Below are 24,598 nucleotides of genomic sequence, written 5' to 3'. Positions count from 1 at the left end.
GGAACACGATAAAAACTATAGAAAACAGTAAAAAATTAGCGCAAATAACAATAAGGTAAAAGAGGAAACAGCACGCATATTGGTTGACAAGTGTGGATGGGTGGTTTTCCAGCGCTGGCCTTCATTGGCCTTCGCTCAAAAAAAACTGGTAGGTCAGGGCAAATATAATTAGAAGCTTATTTTTTATTGGAAATAATTTAGTTATCATATTTAACAGAGATAAGATGTCTAAAATTAATCTGTTCATCTATTTTGTCTTTCTTTTTATTTGACTTTTTACTATTGCATAGGGTATGTTTTTCCACGAAAGATAATTCTTATGTTGATTTTATTTGATTGATATTATTAGCTTATTGTTGAAAATGAATCCAATTTGAGTTTTTGATGGTTAAGAGTATTTTTTCTCGACTTTTTTACTGTAAGAATATTGTTCCTATACTATTGATAAAAATTGTTGAATAAGAATTGATATTGTGGAATTTTTCATTTGGCCGGAAATCATTTAAAATTACCAGTAATTTGATTAAAACATGTATAAGATGCATTTCATGAATGTAGGCTGTACTTGGAGTAAAAACACAATCAAGTTCAAAAATAAACTTAGCTTTATTGTACTTCGATTTTCTCAATGCTATTCTATCTTCTAGCACATGGCATCAATACAAATAGATCTCTTTTCAAAAAAATATATAGAATGGTATATTCATATTACCTAGCAAACAATATAAATAGACTAATTATTATACGATGATACATATTTAAAGTTACAACACTAAAACCATAAATCTGAAATTATATCATGGATTTGCTTAATGAGGTACCAAATATTGTTTTAATTCCTGTTTTCAACACAAAAATGCTTAATGAATGATAGTCGACAAAGGCAGTCCTTTTTGTAAAAATTTTCAACAAGAATAGATTTAAAGCTTTATTATTATTATAAAAATAAATGAATTGTCACAATATTGGAGGTAAACTATTGATTAATAATTATTTCTAGTCATGAGTATCTGTTTTACAATTCATATGTTAGAATATACGTTGTAGAAAAAATAGAATATTTTACAATTTATTATTGAATGTATCTTACAATAATTCTTGGAATCACTGTAAAACTATACATAAGAAATATGGGCAATGGCAACAAAATAGAAGAAGTCAATTTAGAAATTTAGACAATTTTAGCATCACATAGAAATTACACCTTGGACAGACAATTCAAGGATAACATACCAGAACTGTAAAATACAGTATATTCAAGAATAAATATATGGCTTGAAGAAAATAATGGCTCTTTATCAACCAAAATAAGAATATAAGTTGACTCATAAAAGGAGACAACAAAGGGGTAACAAATAGGGAATTAACAAAAAGAAAATAATTCAAGTCCTAACAGAAAGCAAAATTTGATCTATCAACCTGATCGCTGTCAGGTTTACAATCCAATTACAAATATATTTATTTTGTGTAAGATACTCCATTATTTCACAATAGATACTGTTTTTCGTGATTGAAATATGGCAACATTACAAGAGCAATATAATATTCTATAAAATATGGTTTAAAAATGGTAACATACGATTCAAGTTTAATATAAAATTAAACTTTGGCCCCAGCAATAGATCAAAGTTCAAATATTATTTCAATATATTTTTTAAAATATTTAATATTAGAAGGCAATAGTGGGAATTTTTAAATTTTACTGTACTCTATACATACGGTAATTGAATTTGGATAATACATAATTTTTGATTATTATGATATCAGATATTCCTAGTCGAGCCTGATCATTACACTTGGTGTATGGGTGATTGATAATACAACAACGACGTCTAGACGTAAACATCTAATAAAGTCTGAAACAAATTATCCTTGATAGAAGCATACGAAAATTAAAGTTATTTTCAACTGAGATAAAAAATATCAATAAACCACTCGAATACTCTGTTTTATTAAACACAATAGTGAAATGAATAAGAATTCTAAGACAATTTCTTCTTGTATTAGGTACAGTTTTTAATGAGGGGTTGTTGATTTTTACAATGAGTTTTACTCATTTATAATACACCACTTACAATATAATCTAATTGATAATATAACGTAATAAAAGGTATAACATATAATTTATATGGTTTTCAAGATTTGGAAGAATCGATACCTACTCTAATAAAATCAATTTATTCCCATAGAATATCAAATTCTAGTCTACAATATTGAAATTATGAATCACAGTTATTATACAAGTTCATACACTATTTTTTCCAACAAGTTGAGCAATTTTAGATATAATGTTTAACATTTTTAAATACCAAAATTATGGTCACTCACATTCCATTTATAATAAAAAATTACTTAACAAAATTATCTCTATCATAATACATGGTTCAAATCTTGACCTGACGTATAACTACTTTTAAAATTATAAATAACAATTAATATTTTCTTTTATATAATCTGTTATGAGTGTACTGAGTAAAGCAAATATTATTGACACAAGAAATGATAAACTTTCTGGCACATTAAACTTACAGATGGAATAAACAACAAGTTTTCGTTTTAGACTGTGTAAAACAGGCCTATTGAAACCTAAAAATAGGCCTATTGAAAATTGTTTTACAATGTAAATTGAATTGTTTTACATACAGACAGTAGTCTGGTTTGTCAAAGAGTGACGCAGGATTGGAGAGCAGCTTTTAAAATGAGAACTATTCAAACTTAACCTACGAGATTTCTTATTCGACATTTAATTTTTTTTAGAAAAATGCTTGACATAAATCTATTTAGGAACTAGAACTAGTCAGTCCGATCGCTAGGAGTTCCAGGCAACACGTTTGGCCTCTCGCCACCTCCTCATTTCACCCACCATCAGTCTGATCAGTAACTGAAAGTGACAAACACTTTTACAAAATAATACAATTACCAAGTTCGGTCATATGCAATTGATAGAACATGAGCAATAAATTATAAGGGAATAATTTCATAATTGTTATTAAACGAAAATCCAAAAATTTCAGTCGGTAAACAAAAATTCAATTAGTAAGAAAATTTTTATTATACTTTATATTTTGTGTTGATTTGTCGTTGATATAGCTGTCACACATATTCATGCAAATGTTTTTGTAAGTATTGAAATAACAATTACAATAACTCAATGAAATGAATGAATGAACAGGCTCCAGCCCAAAACTTTTTCTGTTTCTAAATTTAGTCGAATAAAAAGTTTTATGAAATAAATAATTTATTAATTCTAATAATTATATGACTTACCAGTAGTGCCATCAGATCAGAAAGCATTAGCATATAGAACACATACTGCCAACTAAGGCTGCTAGATACGATTCCTGCTAATAATGGACCCACAGCAGCTCCTGAAAAAACATTCAAATGTTCAAATGCCATTGATTTTTTCAGAACAACAATATATTGTAATGGATACAAAGAAATGAAATGGAAACCTCAACTTATAGCAAACATAACAAAATTAGGCAATATTTTCGTTTTGCTTGGCAGCCAGTGTTTTACAGATGGAAATTACTGAGATATTGCAATTATTCAAATGCTAATGAATTAATAATTATTATTATTACACGAAAATCCAAATTAAATGCTGTAATTCACCCCGAAGACTTCTGCTACTGAAAATATTGACAACAGGGTAAACAGCTAGTAAATATATATATAATTTTTGAAATGAAGCGCTCATCGAATTTCCATCTAGCTGTTTAGCCTGTTGTCAATATTTTCAGTAGCAGAAGTCTTCGGGTGAATTACAGCATTTAATTTGGATTTTCGTGTAACAATAATAATTAGCCAGTGTTTTCTTCAGATGTTTTCAAAGCTCAGTGGCGACTCATCACAACACACATACACAATGCAACTCCATAAAAACCAATCAATCAATCAATCAATGAACCAATCTCTTTTATCGTCAATTGATTGTTTTTTTGTTTTTTTTTAGAAAACTTACCAGTGTTTTCAACACCTGGTATGAAACGAATTGTACACAATAAACTACAAGCATTATCATAATGTGTGGTGACTTGACTTTAATTGTTTTTTTAATCTCAATTGAACCTTCAGTTAAAGTTCGAGGCTTTCACCAGCTTTATAAATCAGCTCTTCGTCTTCATTCGTATTAATTTAAAGATGAATCTCAGACTCGTCGAAGAAAGACACTAAGCTTGCTACAGCTCTTCTCAGATATAATTTCATCAGTTTTTGTAACTTATTTTTAAAATTATCTATTTCAATAATTATTTTTATCACTTAGTGCCGGTTGCACAAAAGCCGACATTAATTTTACGAGAACCAATCCAAACCAAAGTCTTTCTTCCAAAAACGCCTCCTCTGATTGGTTCTCGTGAAATTAATCACGATCAAAATTCAACCGATTTTTTGTGCAACCGGGCCTTGGTTTATAATCATGTACAACTATGGATACTTATAAAGCTGTCAACAGTTTTCATTTACCAATGTTCATCCACTAATCATGTAGCCTATGGAAAATAGCAGTTTTTCTCTCACCAATAGATCCGGTTCCATCGATGATAGCCGTGACAGTGGCCAGAGCTTTTGAGTTTCCGGCCAGCGAGCTGTGAGTGCCCAGTTCGGCCGACACGGCGGTTGTGATCAGTGCATAGGGTCCATTCACCAGGGCACCTGCCACTAGCAGCATCGCTCCGTTCGTCATCAGGTTGTCACCGCCGTACAAGTGGTACACGAATAACTGTCGTCAACATTATAAACATTTTCATAAAATAACAATAGAAATGTGATTCGATTCAACCAACGTCTATAGAAACAGGTTAAGACACGATGCCATGCAGAACGGCCATATTTTAGGTATCTAGTTTACTAGTTTTGATGTTTGTTGAACGAACGTTAGCGAGTTCATACTTTCAACTCAAGGCCAAAGTAGTTGTCCGTCTAATTGTATGTTCGACAATAACTCTTGAAAGATTTGATCAATCAGCTTCAAATTTTGAACACATGTTGTTTACTAGCTGTTGAATTAACATAATAAAAAACTTTAATGCATAATTTTGTTAAGAAAAAGTTGTTCATATTAGATTCGATTTTGGAATTTGCCCCCAAAATAGCTTTGATATGAACCCTCCAACAATTAATGTCTAGACCTCTTTTTATAGACCTGAATCCAACCAAAGTATCTTGAGTACATAATGACTGTATTCTACACATTTAACATTGGATTCAACAAACGAAATAGAATTTACTGACATAAAGGATAAAATTGTTCCCTTATTTTTGCATAATATTGTATTGATATAATAAAATGTTAATAGATTAATGAGTTCGACTAATTTATTGTCGGGCATCCTACTCTCTTTGATATGATGATGGTTCAACGGTGGGGAAGAGTTCTATAATATTTTCACTTCATATTTCAGCATTATTTCATCAGTTATTTATTTGTTTTACAAAACATTAAAATCATCATAAATAATATTATGACCATGGGAGGAAAACTAGGCTGTGTCTGTACCATTTCTCTACATAATTTTGATAAAAAGTTAATGTTGTCCAAATTATTTTCAAGTTATGAAATCACACATCACTGTTTCGCCACTTAATTTTCGGTCCAGGAATAAATATTTGGAAATTTTGAAGGTTGATGTAAGATAAAAATGGATATAATGAAAATGAATGAGGTAATAAATGAATATAACAAAGGAAAATATAAATTGAAAGCTTTAGAAATATTGAACTTATTTGACAAATTAAAATAAAAATCACAAACCTATTCTCTATGAGTAACACTCAACGTTGAATTCTTGTAAATATGGCATTATGTTTCTATTTTTAAACAGGAAACAATTCTAAAATAGAAAATGTATCCTTCTACCAATGTATCAGTAAAGGAAACCGTGAAAACATTGTTTTATGACAGAATATAAGAATAGAGAAACAATAGTAGGTTTAGGTTTAGTATGTTTTCTGTCTGGTTTTTTACTCACCATTGGAATGGCTAGCACAAACATGACCACACAAGTTGTAGCACTCATGCTGGAGGAATCACTTATGATGCCAGCCACTATTCCTCCGAAGATCCCTCCCACATCGAAAACTGTCGACAAGTCTGCGCTATGCTTGGGAGATAGGGTTGCTACGAAAAAATACAGGCCATTTGTTAGTTCTCATTCAATTGCAGCTGTAAATTGAAGGAAACATTTGTCATACATGACATCAAAACATATTCAATTTTTGAAATATCATTTTGTGAATTGGAAATCTGGTCGCGGATTTAATTATTGAATGTAATTGATAAAGCGAGAAGATCTCCAATGTACAAAGATGAAACGTGTGTTTTATCACGTTTCGTGAAGGCAATATTATGGTTTTTAACTCCATGCTATACAAACAAGAGTGAGTTGACTTTTGGTCTGTGAATCAAGGTACCTTCAGTTCAAACAAGTCTATTTGCTGATGACACCACATTCCACTCGAGCAGCATGAATCTGAATAGGGCGGCCAGGAATGTTCAAGAGCAGTTAAACCTGCTTACATCCTGGTGTTCATCCTGGAAGGTAGAGATTAATCCAACTAAATGTGTGGCTGTCTCCTTTTCCCGAAAACTTAAACTTCCTCCCACTCTCAAAATCCATGGCCACGCCCTGCCATGGTCCCATACCGTCAAGTACCTAGGTGTAACTCTGGACAGAACACTCACTTTCAAACAACACATTAAAGTGAAAATTCAACACTGTCGTGTGCTGTTTGTACAACTATTCCCCCTCCTTGTCACCCCTTCACTCCCCCTGAAATTTCGGCTGCTCATATTCACAGCCATCATCAGGGCATACCTGACCTATGCCGCCCCAGTCTGGTTCCCATATCTATCGAAGACCAATAGAAAACGTCTATTTGGCCTTCAAAACAGACTCACCAGAACCATCTGCAACCTTCACTACACAGTGAATAATAGGTTACTCTATGAATATGCCAGTACCCCTCAATTACTCAACTTCATTCAGCTCACATCTCGAAAGCTTCATGATACAGCTTCTATCTCGTGGCGTACATCAATAAGGCAGATGTACGAAATACCACGACCATCTCAAACCCACAAGCCACTCCCATTTCAACAATGGTGGCCTGATTGACAGTTAGCAGTTGAGCAGTAAAGGTGCCAGCAGCTGATTGTCAGTCAGCCACTGTTCACAGTACTAAATTCCCTAGGAGAGAACCTTTCTCCATTACCACTTCTCCCAAAAAAGTAGACTTGGCAAAAAAAACATACATACATATACATATTTGAAAATGAAATGGAAATTGAACTAGAATCAGAATATCAGATATTAATGAATATTAGAAAAAGAAAAATCAGAGAATAATAAATAAATAAAGATAAAATTGCCAAGCTCTACTGAAGGTCTTATATATCAGGAACCCCCAACTTCAGCACTGTTATTACTTTGAGCAGTCATAGAGCTCCATAGCTCAAGACACTGCCGAGTTAGGGTGCAATGACTCACCCTCACATGTTCCACCAGTAGCGTAGAATCAAGGTTGCATGTGTTTTTCACATAAATAGATTTTGAATTTTTCTTTCGAGGCCCGTATTCCTGGAACCGTTTGTGAAGTTAGTTGTTGAGTTAAGGCATTGGTTACCTGAAGGATTCTGTCTTGAGAATTCAATTATAGGCTGTCGCAGTCCGGGCAGTTTAAACCTACATAATTGTTTTTTCAGGATTTGAATCTTGTAGGGAAAGCTGGTGTTTTTGATTCAATCAACTGGCAGAGTTTTTTTTATATATTTTTTTATTTAAAGTCGGGAGTGGTTTAACCGGACCTTGAGGAGTAGGCCAAGGGACTCTTTTTAGGGTAAAGTAAGATAATATTTAATTGTACATTTTTTTATTTTTCAGATCCATAATTCTAAATAGTAATTTTTTTTATTATCAAAAAACTGTACGACCACAGATCAGCTAAGCGAGTAGCCCTTAAAATTATTATCTGATTATTTATAATCAGAAATTTTGATTGTTGATTATAGTTGTAATCTTTCCTTTATCTCAATTGCAATTGTTTTCCGTTTCGCACAGTTTCATATTGGAATATTGTATTAAATAAATAATTTTTTAAGTTAAATAAAACCATAAAGTCACACTACATTAAACTGTAAGGTTTTTTCATTATTTTTTTCGGAATTCAAGACATGAAAATCGTAATCAGGGGGTGAAAGTGGGAATTTATAGTGATAGAACTTAAAACAAATAGAAAAAAAAGTGTTTGTAGGAAGTGACATTGGGTATTACGGCATGGTAGAAGATCCGAAAGGATCAGGAAGAAAAAAGTAGTAATTGCTAATTATAAAATTATTGCTAAATAATATAACTATAGCTGGATAGTGGATAGTTATAGGATTCACTAGATAATTTAGTGATTCACTAAATTTAGTGAATCATTGTGTTGTAAATAACACGATTGAATGCAAAATGAGAATATCAAATTATTTAACAAATAATTATAGTTATTAATAATTTAGGTTCCCTTCAACCATCCAGCATGGTGAATAATGAGTGTGTAAAATTATGTAATTAACTTACTTGATGAGTTGATATAAAGTGGCAGCCAGAAAAGGAATGTGTAAGACACAAGTTTGGCAAAAAATAGGCACAACGAGTATTCAATCACTCCCTGCAAAAATCAAGAACAAATTATTTCAATTGTAATTTGAAATGAAGCAAAGGAAACAATGAGATTGGATATTAAACAAACAGTTATGATAATTGTATTTTTTCTTTAGGGCTACTTTTTATATAAATAATAAAAGGAGTACCCTCTTAAATTATTTTGTCACGACATGTTTCGGCTACTAATGCCATTTTCAGGTGAAAATACCTAATGAAAACCCATTTCCAGTGAAAATGGCATTAGTAGCCCAAACATGTCGTTACAAAATAATTTAAAAGGGTACTCAGATTTATATTTTTATTTATATCTAAGTTATGATAATATTTCATTCATGTAAATTTTGGAAAAATTTAGTGAATCATTGTGTTGTAAATAACACGATTGAATGCAAAATGAGAATATCAAATTATTTAACAAATAATTATAGTTATTAATAATTTAGGTTCCCTTCAACTAATCCAGCAGTTCCGCATTGCTGAAAAATTGTCTTCAAGAATACAGTTCCAAAATTAATTCCGAAAAAGTTACAGAAATGCAATTAGAAATCGAACTATTTGAGAAAAAGGCCTTCATAATTTACTAGCCGTCAGGCTCGCTTCGCTCGCCATATCCGTCTAGCCAGGGGGCTCCGCCCCCTGGACCCCCAACTGGATCGTCCAAAAATGAGATCAGCGGGCTCGCTTCGCTCGCCTGCATGTAGACCTCAGCGGAACCTCTGTACCGAATTTGATATCGAAAAACACCTGTTACTATATCGGCGTATCTTTGGCGAACAAAATTCTTCCACCTCAGCTAAACCTGTGTACTGAATCAAATCAAATCAAATCATTTATTTATTTCGCCATTTAAAAAAAATTTTGAATTTTTTTAAATATATTTCCATCAATTATTGAAAAAGGTGAGGAAACGCAGAAAAGCTGAGAAAACGCTAATTTTGGGCGTTATTTCAAATTCCTTCTAACACAACATTATTGCACCCCAGCTGAGCTTCTGTAGTAAATTTGAACATTTTCTGTTTATTTGTTCTTGATAAAGCTGAGAAAACGCTAAAAAACGCAGATTTTGGGCGTATCTTTGGAAATTTTTCCAAATCCGTTCTTATTGCACCTCTAAAGGGCCAACTGAACACACCTAACAAATTTGAAATGTTATGTCATATTTTTATCATATGTTAGGACGATACAGTCGGGGGTCCAGACTAAACGTCTGGCTAAACGGATATGGCGAGCGAAGCGAGCCTGACGGCTAGTAATATAATTTTCCCAGGAATAGCTCTGATTGAAGTAGCAGTACCCAATCAATTTTTCCGCGATAAATTAGGACCTCCTAAATAGGTATTTAGGAGGTACTGGATAAATTGGTATTTAGGAGGTCCTAGATATAAATGCATTTCAATCTTCAATTTGGTGCAAACCTAACAAAGTCAACTCAACTTAATGCCAACCTGACAAAATTTTTAATTTAGTTACCAGAACAACACTGTTTCGAAGAGGTATTATTATTCGACTATTTAAAAATGAAATGCAATTAGATGATGATGATAATGCAATATTTTTCTGTATCTACATGAATCAGAAAGATTTAAAAAATAAATGTCCATTCATCCGTAGGCAATCTTGCATATTATTTGATAGAATCTAACCTAATACATATTCATACATATTTGTGTACAACTCAGAAGAGACATTTCCACAAATGATAAACTTAAAATGAAGCACATTAATTCAAAGAAGATTGAATATTTCTAAATTACAGAAAATTATAAAATTGAATGTCCAAGAATAAAATCAGTCCATGAAATACAAGATGAGGATATTATTATAATTTGAATATTGAATAATTAATGAGATTATTATTTTGAAAAGAAAAATACTCACAGGTATACATAAAGCACCACAGAAGCCTACTGCTCTCTCTTTTGGATTGGAAAGAATGGGATGATCCTCATTATTTCTTTGGACATTTTCCTGTTGAAAATAATTCAAGTTATAAGAATATAGATCAACAAATAGCATGGCAGGAAAAATGTGAATCATTTATTTTGAGTATGGTTAAGGAAATGCAATTGGAAATCAAACGTGTGATTCCTTTGCAAAACTATTCAAAACAAATAAATAGGCATATAGATATGATTGAATTCGAATTTTCTAAATAATGGGATTTGATGTCATCAACAAATTGATGAGTTGAATGAATTCTCATGTTGATGCTGTTGATATTCTGATGGAGAATGAAAATTAAAAAAAAAACTGTTTTACAATAGATTGCCAATTATATTGTAAGTACAATACTGCTTAAAAAACAAAACATTACCAAAATCCACTACATGAAGGGATTAACTTACTGTCTTGTTTATGAATAATGAAGACATTTTGAATGTTGAGATACTTCTAAGAGAATATTGCAATTATAAGGTTAGTATTATACTACTTCATGCTGGATCTATTTATTAATATTATAGAGGTTCATACCCAGACCCGGCACTAGCTGGAACGGGACACGGATATGTATTTATATATGTATACTAAAATACTGCATTCAAGGATATTAAATTATAGTGATAGTTGATGCATTCTTTATAAACTAATAATTACCCCCAGCATTCACAATACGTATTTCAACACTTTCAAGACTCAATTCAAGTATTAGAATGAATTTCAATTACGATAGATTGAAGAAAAACTAATGGCAATAGTGATTGAACATCACAAAAATGTTTTGTTAGAACACGTGGATATGGACAACTATTGGACATTTGAACTAAAGACGAGTTACAACATAACAAATGAAAGAGACAGATTCAACATGCAGAGCATTCGGATTTGGAAATACTATCTAACTACTTGTATTATTAAAACTGAACAAATTAAAATTATTTTCATCACTCTATAAATACAAATAAAAAAATATCATTGATAACATCGGGTGAGTCATTATTTGATTTTGATAATTTATGGTTCTGTATGAGTTGATTTTTTCTGGTAAATGTTAAAATAACCTAAGCATGTATAGTTATAATGAATGAAATAATTCTACAACAAATATTCATATAATGCTCTTAGAAATTTTATTATCATCGAACGAAAATCCAAATTAAATGCTGTAAATCACCCCGAAGACTTCTGCTACAGCAAATATTGACAACAGGGTAAACAGCTAGATGAAAATTCGATATTGTTGTCAATATTTGCAGTAGCAGAAGTCTTCGGGGTGAATTACAGCATTTAATTTTGATTTTCGTTCAATAATAATAATTAATTCATTAGCATTTGAATAATTGCAATGTCTCAGTAGTTTCCAGCTCTTTGAAATCTTTGAATAAACAATATTAATTTATTCAAAATTGAACTTCCGAAATGACAAAGCAGGCTAATGCCCAAAACTGTTCCTATTTCAATATTTATACAGCATTCCAATCATAGGTTATGCATTTATTCAATTATTTACTAATTTCTATGTAAAACTCAAATCTTGTAAATGCCAAATCAAAGAAAACTATAAACACTCAATAAAAACTAAAATCAAGATTTAAAATTCTCTAGTGATAGATCACCTCTGTCTCTGATGTATACAAACTTGATTATGAGTCGCATAACTATAACTGGTGTCTGTCTTTTATAAAGATCTATTAGACTCTTACATTAATATGTGTGGTTACTGGAATAAAATATTAATCTAATAAGTGTCAACTTCTGAGATTTAAATGTTATAGTATAGTGAACGCCTTCTATCAAACTCAAATATTCTAAATTCAATGCTGTTGTTTGTGTGTTCAACAGTTATGGTGTTTGAAATATTTGATTTTAATCTTGGTTTCGAAATTGTTTTGGTTCAATTATTATAGAGGAAACATTTATGTTCTAAAATAAAGAGGAGAAGACTGTTAACTTATCTATTTATACCTCTTGCGTTAGAAGATCAGAGTCTGACGAAATAACTGAATCAGCTTCATCTTGTTCCTCATTGTCAGCCAGACTCCCGCCGGCCGTTGGAATCCTACGGTAGCCGCCATTACTAGCTGCTCCAAACCGCTACGAATTCCCCAACATAAACATACAAGGACAATCACAAACACCCACATAACAGACAAAGTAGAAGCGTTAAATTGATGAGAAAACCACATCGATGTGATGCAAATTAAAAATAAATCATGCGAAAATGGATTAGGAAGAACATCGAACTGATTATGATATATGAAATATGAGTTAACACACGGTTTTGATATTTTTCAACGATACGCAGTCAATTATTCAAGTAAATAAGCGATTTCCTTTACTTACTGACTGGAGTACTTTAGAACGGCAAGCGTCCATTTTCAACAGTGAACAAGTAAACTTTAAATCGAACAAAGTTTTTGAACATATAATAAAATCCAACCCACATGTTCTTCCTAACCAAGAAAACATTTTCGATCGCCACTATTCAAACGAACATTTGCTGTTCGAAAGTACTCCAGTCAGTAAGTGAACAAAATTGCTTATCTACTTGAGTAATTGACTGGACGTCATTGAAAAAGTGTGTTAATACATCGCAGCTCGGAATGGATCGAGAAAGCATGATCTTTGTGAATAATTTGTTTGGGATTTACTTTTTTATTTAATTTAATCATTGTTCACTGATGAGCATGTTAATTTGTCTGTCCCGGCTGAAGTATGACAGTGGTAAGGCTCATTGACGGCTTGAATTTATATTCAGACAAGGTGGGACCTCCCGCTAGGACCTCCATCAACAAAAAGCCATATGAATTCATTGTTCTATTGATGAACAGGATTATATATTACATTGCATGGAGATAGAATGTGTCTGTACAAACTAATATTTAGTTAGAGAGAATTTATGATTTGAAAAAGCATATATGACAACAAATTTTAAAAGTAAATAATTATATTAGATAAATTTGTATGTTAGTATCTAATAAATAAATTAATTAACAGGCTCATCAACTATCTAAATTCAGGAGAAAAATAGTTTTGGATTAATTCTGTTGTTTCTTTCCCTATCATTGTTTTGATTTTGTTCTGTGTAGATGAAATAGATGAATAAATTGATTTTGGGTTGAAGGCTTCACACATAATCTCATAATTAGTATTTAAAATTCTCAAAATGCAATATTAATCTATTGTAAATCACAAACATTATTATTTCATGCAATTCCGTCAGATTAAGAGGATCATCAATAATTGTTATCCTGAAATCAAACTCAAACATTCGTTAATTACATGCAAATGCAATACAGTTTCAAAAATTCAACTTGAAAACAAGCTGCATGCAATCCCATCTACCTCAAAACTGATAAATGAATCAATATGACTGAACCACATTACCAAATGACAGAATACTAGCAAATTACGAATAACATTACTACTAATGCAACAAAAGCTCTATTAGGTCAACTAGTTTTGTTAGAGTAAACGAAATCAAGGACAATGTATTGGAGAGATTTGAGTTTGAAGAAGAATTAAGCTTGCAATCAAATGAGAATTAGTAAAGAATACATTTTTTGATTCATTGGTACGTTCTATGCAGTTGATTGTTCAAGACAACCGATACTATGAATTTATTTACTAGCTGAAAAGAGATGATCAACTAAAGTTGTTTATTGAGAAAATGTTTGTCCCGAAGATATCTGTAACTCATTTATTGTTTCCAGCAACAAATTATTTTGAATGTTCAACCGATCAAGTTGAAAATTATGGTTAAATTTCGAAACGTTACCTGTTTTATATTAATTAGGACATTGGCAGCGGTTGATCCATTTTTCTCAGACGGTGTGGAGGCTGAAAATTTAATTTTTCGCTTTTCCTTTTTCTTCTGCAATACAATAATTTCAAAATGAAAATATGAACTCACAATAATTGAAAAAGCCTGTCAACTTGCTGCTGGTGCTTTACAATATTATTATTTTAAATAAAAGCTTGCCACTGCGAGGAAGATCATTGTAATCATAATTACTGATTTCAAAGAGTTGTGAGTGACTTGAAAAATATTTCTATTTGAGCTTTGAACCTGATGGGATTAGATGATTTTTCTTACATTCTTGTTTGTGTAGGCCTACTTTCCATCTTCGAATAATATCAACGCTGAGTATCTTTATATCCTCTGTGAATACCTTTTTGCCAGATATTGTGCATGATTGTTCACTATCACTACCACTAGATTGTTCACTATGAGTTCAATCTGTATGTTCAATCTGAGTTGGCAACCTAATTGCTAGCCAATGCATCACAAAACTCGTCACTGATCGAATTGAAAATCAGTTTCAAGTGCATTATTCATAAATCTACATGAATAAAACTACAGTGATAGTTGATAGAAAATCTACTGTATTAATTGAGGAAATACGCACAAACATGATTAGAAATAAATAGCTACTTTATGGAAAACTACTCTACACAAATTTTTGAAATGACACAAAAACTACAAAATTAACTGTAATGATAACTTATAACTTATGCCGATTTTACGAATAATTATAATAACACAGACTAAAGCAATCATCTCAATAATAATGACATTTTCAACTACAGTAAAAATTGATTCACTCTCACAAATGAATTTCAATAGGAGTATTATACAGATGAAGGATTGTAAAGTCTATATGCAAACTTAATAAAGAAAAATGAGGTGGGTTAAGAACAAATGGTAGAAAAAGACAAAATTCAATTGTATGCTCTACAGGAAGCTTAATGTCTAGTATATGAACTATCTATTAGATGACACAATCACCATATTAATTAATTATAATAGCCAGCCAAATCAAAATACAAAAACAGCGGCAATTCTCAAGGTTTAGCAGTTTTATATGTGTGCCGAATTAGATAAAATATCAAAATAAATATTGAGTGCCAATTTATTAGAAAGCTGGTGAGTCGTTATTATTATGCCATGCAAATGGAATTATGAGAAGCAATTATAATTATCTTGATTAATAAATGCAGGTATTTAAAAATTATTTTGTGAATTTGATCAATTTTTACACAGTATTGCAAGAAATATAAGTCATTAGTTGTCCTCTTGTATGTCCTGCAGTATTCACTTATCAGACAATTAATTAATATCTGAATATTTAAATGAATGATTATTATTTCTTAAATGAAATATTATCACTCATCATCACTTCATAACCCATGCACGAGCCAACAGCTCATGTGGGCATCATCCAGATAAAACAAATATTCTAGACGATTCCTTAAATATTTTTATTATCAAGTAATAAATATTTTATTTATCATAAGTTATTAATAAATACGAACCCAATTTAGTACCAGCTTTTGATTCTACGATTTCATCAATAATTATTGATGATATACATATGAATCTGTACCTAACACAGTTTACTCCACCTTACTGAGACATTGGGCCATATGAATAAAGTTGAGCATTTGCTTCATTTTCTATGAATAAACATGAGCAAAACCTTTTGCTCATGCTCATCAAAGAAATAATTTGAGCATTTACTCAAAAGTAAAAGCTTATACTCAAAATTGTATGAATAAACTAGAGCATTTGCTCAACTTCTGAAGCAAATGCTTCAAAAAAGGTGAGTCTAGTCTAGAGCAGCTTATCACCTTTTGCTCATAGTAAAATGGCTCAACTTATTCGTATGAAGAAGAGGAAACTATACCAGATACGCTCACAACCAATAGTTGGGAACTATAAAACTCTTTTTAGATTCAACCATGATATATATATCACCATTATTCCTACAAAAAGAATAAATACAAAAGATAGGTACCTCATATAAAGATAGCCATCAAAAAATAGGAAATAGGCATTTAAAAAGATGAGAGTGTAGACGATTATAAGAAGGCTATTAATATTATAAGAGTATGCTGAAGATTATTATAGAGATGGCATTTTTTTACGCAATTATTTCAAAATTATAAACTCAACTAACCTAAAACTATTCATAAATAGAAAACAGAGCAGACGACGCAAACACAAGCGGTGCCCCCTACTAGCATATTTAGCGCTTCCGTGAGCTATAAAAACAAAGTAAGGCTACAAAAGCGAATCAGCTGATGAACAATCTTTAAAATACGTGAGCATTTGCTCCATAGTTCAGGAGCATAAGGTAAAGCTTATTCATATAAAAATGAGCAAATGCTTTTGTTTCTACCTTTTGCTCATGAGCAAAACCTTATGCTCCATGCTCTTGCTCATGAGCATTTGCTCTGGTTTTATTCATATGGGCCAATATCGCAAACGGCGCTCAAGCTCTGTTTTCCAACAATTTTCTGGACAGAAATAGAATACCATTGGTTCAATGAGAAGTGTTCCTGTTGCTTGGACACTACTATTAAAACCAATGGTACTTCCTTTATATTTAGAAATTCATTGAGAAGCAGGGCTTCAGTTGAATTATTTGATATGCATACGGTCAATGTATTTTGGAAATCTGAAGAAACCAAGTGCCAAAAACGTTATTGAGTTAAAAGAATTATTTTTATCATAATAAAAGGAATTTCAGGTTGAAAATGAATGTTACAATATTCACTTTGGATGGTACTCGAATTCCAACTAGCATATAGAAATATAGCGAGATATGAGAATTATTAAATGATATACACATTTTAGAAGATAAGAATAGGGATAAATTTTATTAGCCCAGAAAACAGGATGTCACAATTTGACATAGAGGACAGGCAATATAATACAATAACAAAACAATAGAGTTTGAGTTTGACAACACATTCACAAGTGATCAAACTTCAAAAACAGCTATCTCTTTACATCATCGAATTTCAGATGAAGTCCCCAAAGAGCTAAGATCCTTACCTTAACTACGAAAACCGAGGTTGGCTGTAGGTACTTAGCTCATCTAAAGAGACGAAGGGCCTGTTTCCGAGCTCGGGAATTAGCTAATTTCCAGAATTTTAACAGCTGTAGTCAGAAAATTGGCTTTCCGAAACGGGGCGTAGTCGTAGTTTTTATGATAATCTTTATCTTCTCATTTCTATAATTGGAAACGTTTTTCATTAACGAAATTAAACATTCCTAAATAATTTAAAATAGCTGAAACTTAATACTATTTCCTCTTTATTTTATTTTGTGTTCAATTTCTAGTTTTTCGAAATTGAATTTAAACATGGACTACATTACGCCCCCTTTTGGAAAGCCAATTTTCTGACTCCAGCTAGTAAAAGTCTAGAACTTAGTTAGATCCCGAGCTCGGAAACCGGCCCTAAGAGTCTTCAATTTCAATTTATTTACCAAAATGCATTCACAGAGATGTTAAAAACCATCCGAATGTGATTGGTAGGGTATATAAGCATAAATTCAATTGAAATCTACATTATAATAGAGGAAAGAACTGGCTGGCTTATGAAGGACACTTACAGGATAGGAAATTCACGAATGACGCATCATCACTTCTGAACTACTGGACTGATTAACTTGAAAATACCAAGGATGGTTATAGGGCTATTTTCAATTCTTCAAGATTCCATTGCGTAAAGTTTTCAGTTTGCCAAGTCTTTAATTGGACCCTTGCGGAGCACGGGTTACCTGCTAGTTATAAATAATCAAATAAGACTACCAAGCATTACTTTAACGACCGTAGCAGAGAGCTACTGTAGCATTGAGCGACCAAGAGTAATGAATTTACACCAATGCTATTTTCTGGTGCTTGGGAAAACAATATATGAAAGATTGGCTCAAAGATATTATTCGAGTAAATTCGTCTTGGTACAAGAATAATTTAGGCCACACTTTTTTATGTATTTAAACACGACATGTAGTCAATTATTAAGTAAATAATTAAAAACTTTTACTTACTGACTGCAGTAACAGTGACTGTTGAAAATGATCGCTAGACGATCGAAAGTACTTCGATCAGTAAGTAAAAGTTTTTAATTATTTACTTAATAATTGACTGCATGTCGTGTTTGAATACATAAAAAAGTGTGTTAATACATAGCAGCTCGTAATGGATCAAGAAACCATCACCAATAATTTAGGTTTGAAAAACTGGCACTTAATTTGTTGAGATGTTTTGGACTGCAACTACCCCCAACTAACCAAACCAAGTAGTGTTAGTGACTGACCTTGTGCGCCGTCGCAGTCTGCAGGTGGCGATCGGGCTCAGGACAGCCGACATCCTTGGGGGAGGGGGCGAGGAAGAGGAAGACAAGGCCGGCCAGGGCGATCATCTGCCAGCCGGGGGTGATGAACGAGAGCGCCCAATCGGCGTCCAGGTAGTGCGAGGCGATCACTGTCCCCAGAATGTTGCCGATCGACGTGTGCGAGTTCCAGATGCCCATTATCAGACCTGCATGTTGACGGTGCTTTTAGATCACATTTCTCAAAATTTATTACATAAATGTCAAGAAAAATCACTAGGAGTGATATGGAAAGCAAATAGAGACCAGTTGTCTCAATAAATCAAATTTGAGATATCATTTTTCCCCAATAAAGGAGACTGTAGAGAACAATTTAAAAAACATCAGATTGATATCTTGAAAAATGACTGAGTTATGCCTATTCAAACATAAAAACAGGAAAATATGGGTTTCGCAAAAGACGCATTTGAAGTTTTTTTCATATTCAAACAATCTTTTTCCTCAATAATCAATATTATTTAAGGAATGATTTACACATAGAAATAAATAGGAGGAAATTATCTTTAAAATGAAACCAATAAACACTTACAATTTTAAACCAATACAATTTTTTATGGACCTTTATGCTTCTAGTGGTTCCCGTAGAAGATGGCCCGCATTGAAGTTCCAATGGGCCTTCGTTGATCTTGTCACCAATAGTAACAGAAGGGCACAAAATGTCATTGGACTTTCACTTTTCCATGTCTTGATAAATAACTAACTTATGCCTATGACAAAACAGGAAGATGCGAGTTATTATAGGAAAAACAAGTTTAAACTTTGTTCTCAAAGACTCAGGCTCAACTTTTGATAATTAAATAACTAATAATACATGAAATGTAGAGACTCTTGCTAAAATGTTAGTATAATAATTATTAAAATTATCAAATTCAACTTTTTTAATGAACCGTTTTCGCTTCTTAGTGGTTTCCATACAATATGACCCTGGTTGAGGTTCTGATGAATCTCATGATGTCAGATGTTTTTGACACAATTCTGCCAACTTGCCTGTGCTTTCTCTACAATGGAAAATCATGTCGATTTTCTCTATATTTTCATTTCAAATAGCTCATAATTTGGGTACCAATTGAATGTCAGATGTTTTTGACACAATTCTGCCAACTTGCCTGTGCTTTCTCTACAATGGAAAATCATGTCGATTTTCTCTATATTTTCATTTCAAATAGCTCATAATTTGGGTACCAATTACATTGAAAAATACCGTAATGAAAAATGTAGTTTATGATGTTGAAAATATAGTTAGATAAATAAAATTAGATGTTTTTCTCACGAAATGAAGTTTGTGTTTAGAACATTGAAAAGTCGAAATAACTATAGTATCCAACAAACGATGATAATAATATTAAATAATTTGCTTTTTATACAATATTTGAACAAAAAATTAAAATGAAAATTTATAAATGTGTCCACATGAATAATTTTGAATCCCTGAATGATAAATCATAAATGTTAAATATTATACTAAATGATAATGAAATGCAGATAATATATTGTATTATGAAATGATTGTGAATAGAAGACAAATTGTCCGAAATTATTGAAATATGTATTGAAATTATTTTTGTTGTGATGATCTGATTTTTTTTTAAATTTTGATAATGATACAGAGTGTAATGAAATTTATGTAACATGTATTTGTTTATGTTCTAAATTTTGAAGAATGGATTAAATTTTGTTATTTGAACAGTGAATAAATGGAAATGAATTTTTTTTATTAAAATTTTGTAATTGATGTCTCCAAATTTCACAATATATGTATTGCTGACTGTATAATAAGATGTTAACAAATTTCATTTTTATATTGATTATATACTTAGAAATAATTTTCATATGTATTAGATTGTATTGGTAACCTAATAAAAATTTTCTTTTTAGTTTATAAACATTTTAAGATAACAGGTACAGCGTGGACATAATAATTTAAGAATAATAATTTTAAAACATAAGTCGAAATAATTATCACGTGAATCTCGAAATCAGCAACAAGTGAACGCTATGAAGAGTGTTAAGAACATTTGGGTGATTTTCGAACTAGTGTGACTCATTAATTGACTATCAGCGCCAATGTCGATGCCAATGTCAACGCCAATAACTACACCGATGTCTATGCCAATGCCTGCGCCAATGTCGATGCCAATGCCAACACCAATATCTACACAAATAACTATGCCAATATCTACGCTGATGCTTATGCCAATGTCAACGCCAATAACTACACCGATGTCTACGCCAATGCCTGTGCCAATGTCGATGCCAATGCCAACGCCAATATCTACACCAATAACTACGCCGATATCTACACCAATATCTACACCAATAACTATGCCAATATCTACGCTGATGCTTATGCCAATGCCAACGCCGATATCTACGCCAATATCTACACCAATAACTACGCCAATGTCTACGCCGATGCCTGTGCCGATGCCAATGCCAATATCTACGTTGATGTCTACGCCAATGCCTGCGCCCATGCCAATGCCTGCGCCAATGTTGATGCCAATGCCTACGACAATGCCAACGCCTATTGCTGACCATGTAACTCAAACTTCAACACTACCACATTACCTGGAGGTAATTGCCATCCATGTTCACATTCACAACTTTGAATTCAGAATAACAGTCACAGTATCATGAAAGAATTGATTCAAAAATCCTCTCCTAAATTATTCCTGTATGCAGAACTCTAAACCTTGAAATCTGAAAATATCAAAAAACCAAACCTTACCTAAATTAATCCTCACCTAAGTTAATCCTGTATGCAGCGTCTATCTCTTTTCCAAAAAACGAATTACATTGTCATTTCAAGCCTGAAATGTACATTGTATAATTATATGATACAAAATTTACGTGACTCTGTATCGAGTTTGGTATGCAGCCGTCTACTACAAGCATGAGGCAATGCTAACTGAGATGTCACCTGTATCGAGTTTGGTATGCAGCCGTCTACTACAAGCATAAGGCAATGCTAACTGAGATGTCACCTGTATCGAGTTTGGTATGCATCAGTCGACTACAAGTATCAGCCCAACACTACGTGCATCCAGATCAGCCCAACACTACAAGTATTCGGATCAGCCCAACACTGATGTCATCACACTGGAGTCACACTTAACTGAAATTCATACTGAGTGCCTTAACGGACTGTTTTCCAAAATTTGCATCGATAAAATCAACTGTGTCAATAGTGAAAGAAATGAACATTTTTTGATTTATTGAAATTTTATGTGAAAATTAAATGTAACAATTCATCAATTCATTTAAAAAAATTTTTTTTTGTTCGACATACTAAATTTTCATGCAATAAAAAATTGAATTTTTCTATCTATTAAATTTATGTGCAATTTCAAAAACTATTCTTTATATATATTAAACTTTCCATTTTCCTTAAATTATGAAGCTAAATCAAAAGTAATTTTTATATTCTATACTTTGAAATATTGTTCGGAAACATATAACAAATGCTATTGATGAATTTTTATAATAATTTTCAATATTATAGTTAACATGTAATGTTTTTATAGAAAAAATTGTTACTGTTCTCAAATTTAGTTTCAACAATTTCCATTTGTTTCAATGTAATTTTTTTTCTTTAAATTCTCAAACAGTAAAATTTTTTATGTCAATATTTGTAATATTACATTTTTTCTCGATTAAAATCGAATCTTAAATTCGAGATCTATAAAACTTGATAGTAAATATCAGAGTAATCGATATGCGGACAACTTTTTAACTGAGAATTTATCGTAAATAATTGTGTTGCATTCCATGGTATCACCGAAACAGAGAAAAAGAATTAATAGATTATTTAAATATAGATGATATATAAATTTAAAATAACAGTTTCGAAATAAAGTTTTATTGAGAACAATGTAAAATGTAAATTCTAAAATTGTAATTTATAATTTTTTGGAATTTAATATCAATGACGTGTCCATAACGTTGACACTGATTTTGAGGTGTGGTCTTTGCTCTATACTTTGTGCTTCTTCTTCTCTAGAAAAATGGTGGCTGGCTATGGAAAGTGTTTTGTCCTCTCTGAAAATTTTTCTGTTTAATTGAAATTTATAATGTTTTAAATTGAGTTCTGAACAGTTTTATGGTGTTCTAATTTTGTATAAAATTGTTTTGTGTGTATACAAGCCTATAGCCATTGTTTTCAACTATATAAACTGGATAAGTATTTTAGCTTGTAATGATGCTAGGATGTTTAAGTGTGTAAGGTATTGTATTGTGGATTTGTGTTGTATATTGCCAAAATTCTTCTGAAGATTATAAGTTGGTTTGCTCTGAAAACTGGATTTCTCATTCATAGGCGATAGATCCATTCATAGTTTATCAAGAATCTACCACTTTGGAGCCGATAACTTCCTGTAGGTTAATAGGTGTGAAATGCTATCCAACCTATTTAGGAGAAATTGGTAGCACGGCATTACTTAATAATTGACTGCATGTCGTGTTTAAATACATAAAAAAGTGTGTTAATACATAGCAGCTCGTAATGGATCAAGAAACCATCACCAATAATTTAGGTTTGAAAAACTGGCACTTGATTTGATCAAATGTTTTGGACTATAACTATCCCCAACTAACCAAACCAATTAGTGTTAGTGACTGACCTTGTGCGCCGTCGCAGTCTGCAGGTGGCGATCGGGCTCAGGACAGCCGACATCCTTGGGGGAGGGGGCGAGGAAGAGGAAGACAAGGCCGGCCAGGGCGATCATCTGCCAGCCGGGGGTGATGAACGAGAGCGCCCAGTCGGCGTCCAGGTAGTGCGAGGCGATCACTGTCCCCAGAATGTTGCCGATCGACGTGTGCGAGTTCCAGATGCCCATTATCAGACCTGCATGTTGACGGTGCTTTTAGATCACATTTCTCAAAATTTATTACATAAATGTCAAGAAAAATCACTAGGAGTGATGTGGAAAGCAAATAGAGACCAGTTGTCTCAATAAATCAAATTTGAGATATCATTTTTCCCCAATAAAGGAGACTGTAGAGAACAATTTAAAAAACATCAGATTGATATCTTGAAAAATGACTGAGTTATGCCTATTCAAACATAAAAACAGGAAAATATTGGTTTCGCAAAAGACACATTTGAAGTTTTTTCATATTCAAACAATCTTTTTCCTCAATAATCAATATTATTTAAGGAATGATTTACACATAGAAATGAATAGGAGGAAATTATCTTTAAAATGAAACCAATAAACACTACATTACAATACAGTTTTTTATGGACCTTTATGCTTCTAGTGGTTCCCGTAGAAGATGGCCCGCATTGAAGTTCCAATGGGCCTTCGTTGATCTTGTCACCAATAGTAACAGAAGGGTACAAAATGTCATTGGACTTTCACTTTTCCATGTCTTGATAAATAACTAACTTATGCCTATGACAAAACAGGAAGATGCGAGTTATTATAGGAAAAACAAGTTTAAACTTTGTTCTCAAAGACTCAGGCTTGACTTTTGATAATTAAATAACTAATAATACATGAAATGTAGAGACTCTTGCTAAAATGTTAGTATAATAATTATTAAAATTATCAAATTCAACTTTTTTAATGAACCGTTTTCGCTTCTTAGTGGTTTCCATACAATATGACCCTGGTTGAGGTTCTGATGAATCTCATGATGTCAACAATTGAATGTCAGATGTTTTTGACACAATTCTGCCAACTTGCCTGTGCTTTCTCTACAATGGAAAATCATGTCGATTTTCTTTAAGAGTATTTTCATTTCAAATAGCTCATAATTTGGGTACCAATTACATTGAAAAATACCGTAATGAAAAATGTAGTTTATGATGTTGAAAATAT

The 24,598-nt window shown here is 32.1% G+C and overlaps 1 protein-coding gene across 2 annotated transcripts in view; it reads right to left on the bottom strand.

The window, feature by feature from the left end:
* Window positions 1-587: 587 nt before the first annotated feature.
* Window positions 588-24,598, bottom strand: part of LOC111056520 (glucose-6-phosphate exchanger SLC37A2) — a 57,708-nt gene continuing 33,697 nt past the window's right edge. The window contains exons 6-13 of one of the 2 annotated variants that reach the window (XM_039439043.1): window positions 23,396-23,619; window positions 12,558-12,686; window positions 10,533-10,622; window positions 8,568-8,658; window positions 5,976-6,124; window positions 4,525-4,726; window positions 3,268-3,368; window positions 588-2,881 (exon numbers count right to left, since the gene is read on the bottom strand). In XM_039439043.1, the coding sequence (XP_039294977.1) occupies window positions 2,810-2,881; window positions 3,268-3,368; window positions 4,525-4,726; window positions 5,976-6,124; window positions 8,568-8,658; window positions 10,533-10,622; window positions 12,558-12,686; window positions 23,396-23,619 (1,058 nt within the window). In that variant the 3' untranslated portion in view covers window positions 588-2,809. The remainder of the gene's footprint in view (window positions 2,882-3,267; window positions 3,369-4,524; window positions 4,727-5,975; window positions 6,125-8,567; window positions 8,659-10,532; window positions 10,623-12,557; window positions 12,687-23,395; window positions 23,620-24,598) is intronic. The other variant, XM_039439044.1, reaches the window with a different exon arrangement.

Source organism: Nilaparvata lugens, chromosome 12 (assembly GCF_014356525.2).
Source record: "Nilaparvata lugens isolate BPH chromosome 12, ASM1435652v1, whole genome shotgun sequence".
Classification (NCBI taxonomy): domain Eukaryota; kingdom Metazoa; phylum Arthropoda; class Insecta; order Hemiptera; family Delphacidae; genus Nilaparvata; species Nilaparvata lugens.
Note: the sequence above shows the minus strand (reverse complement) of the source record. Positions and strands in the feature narration are given on the sequence as shown.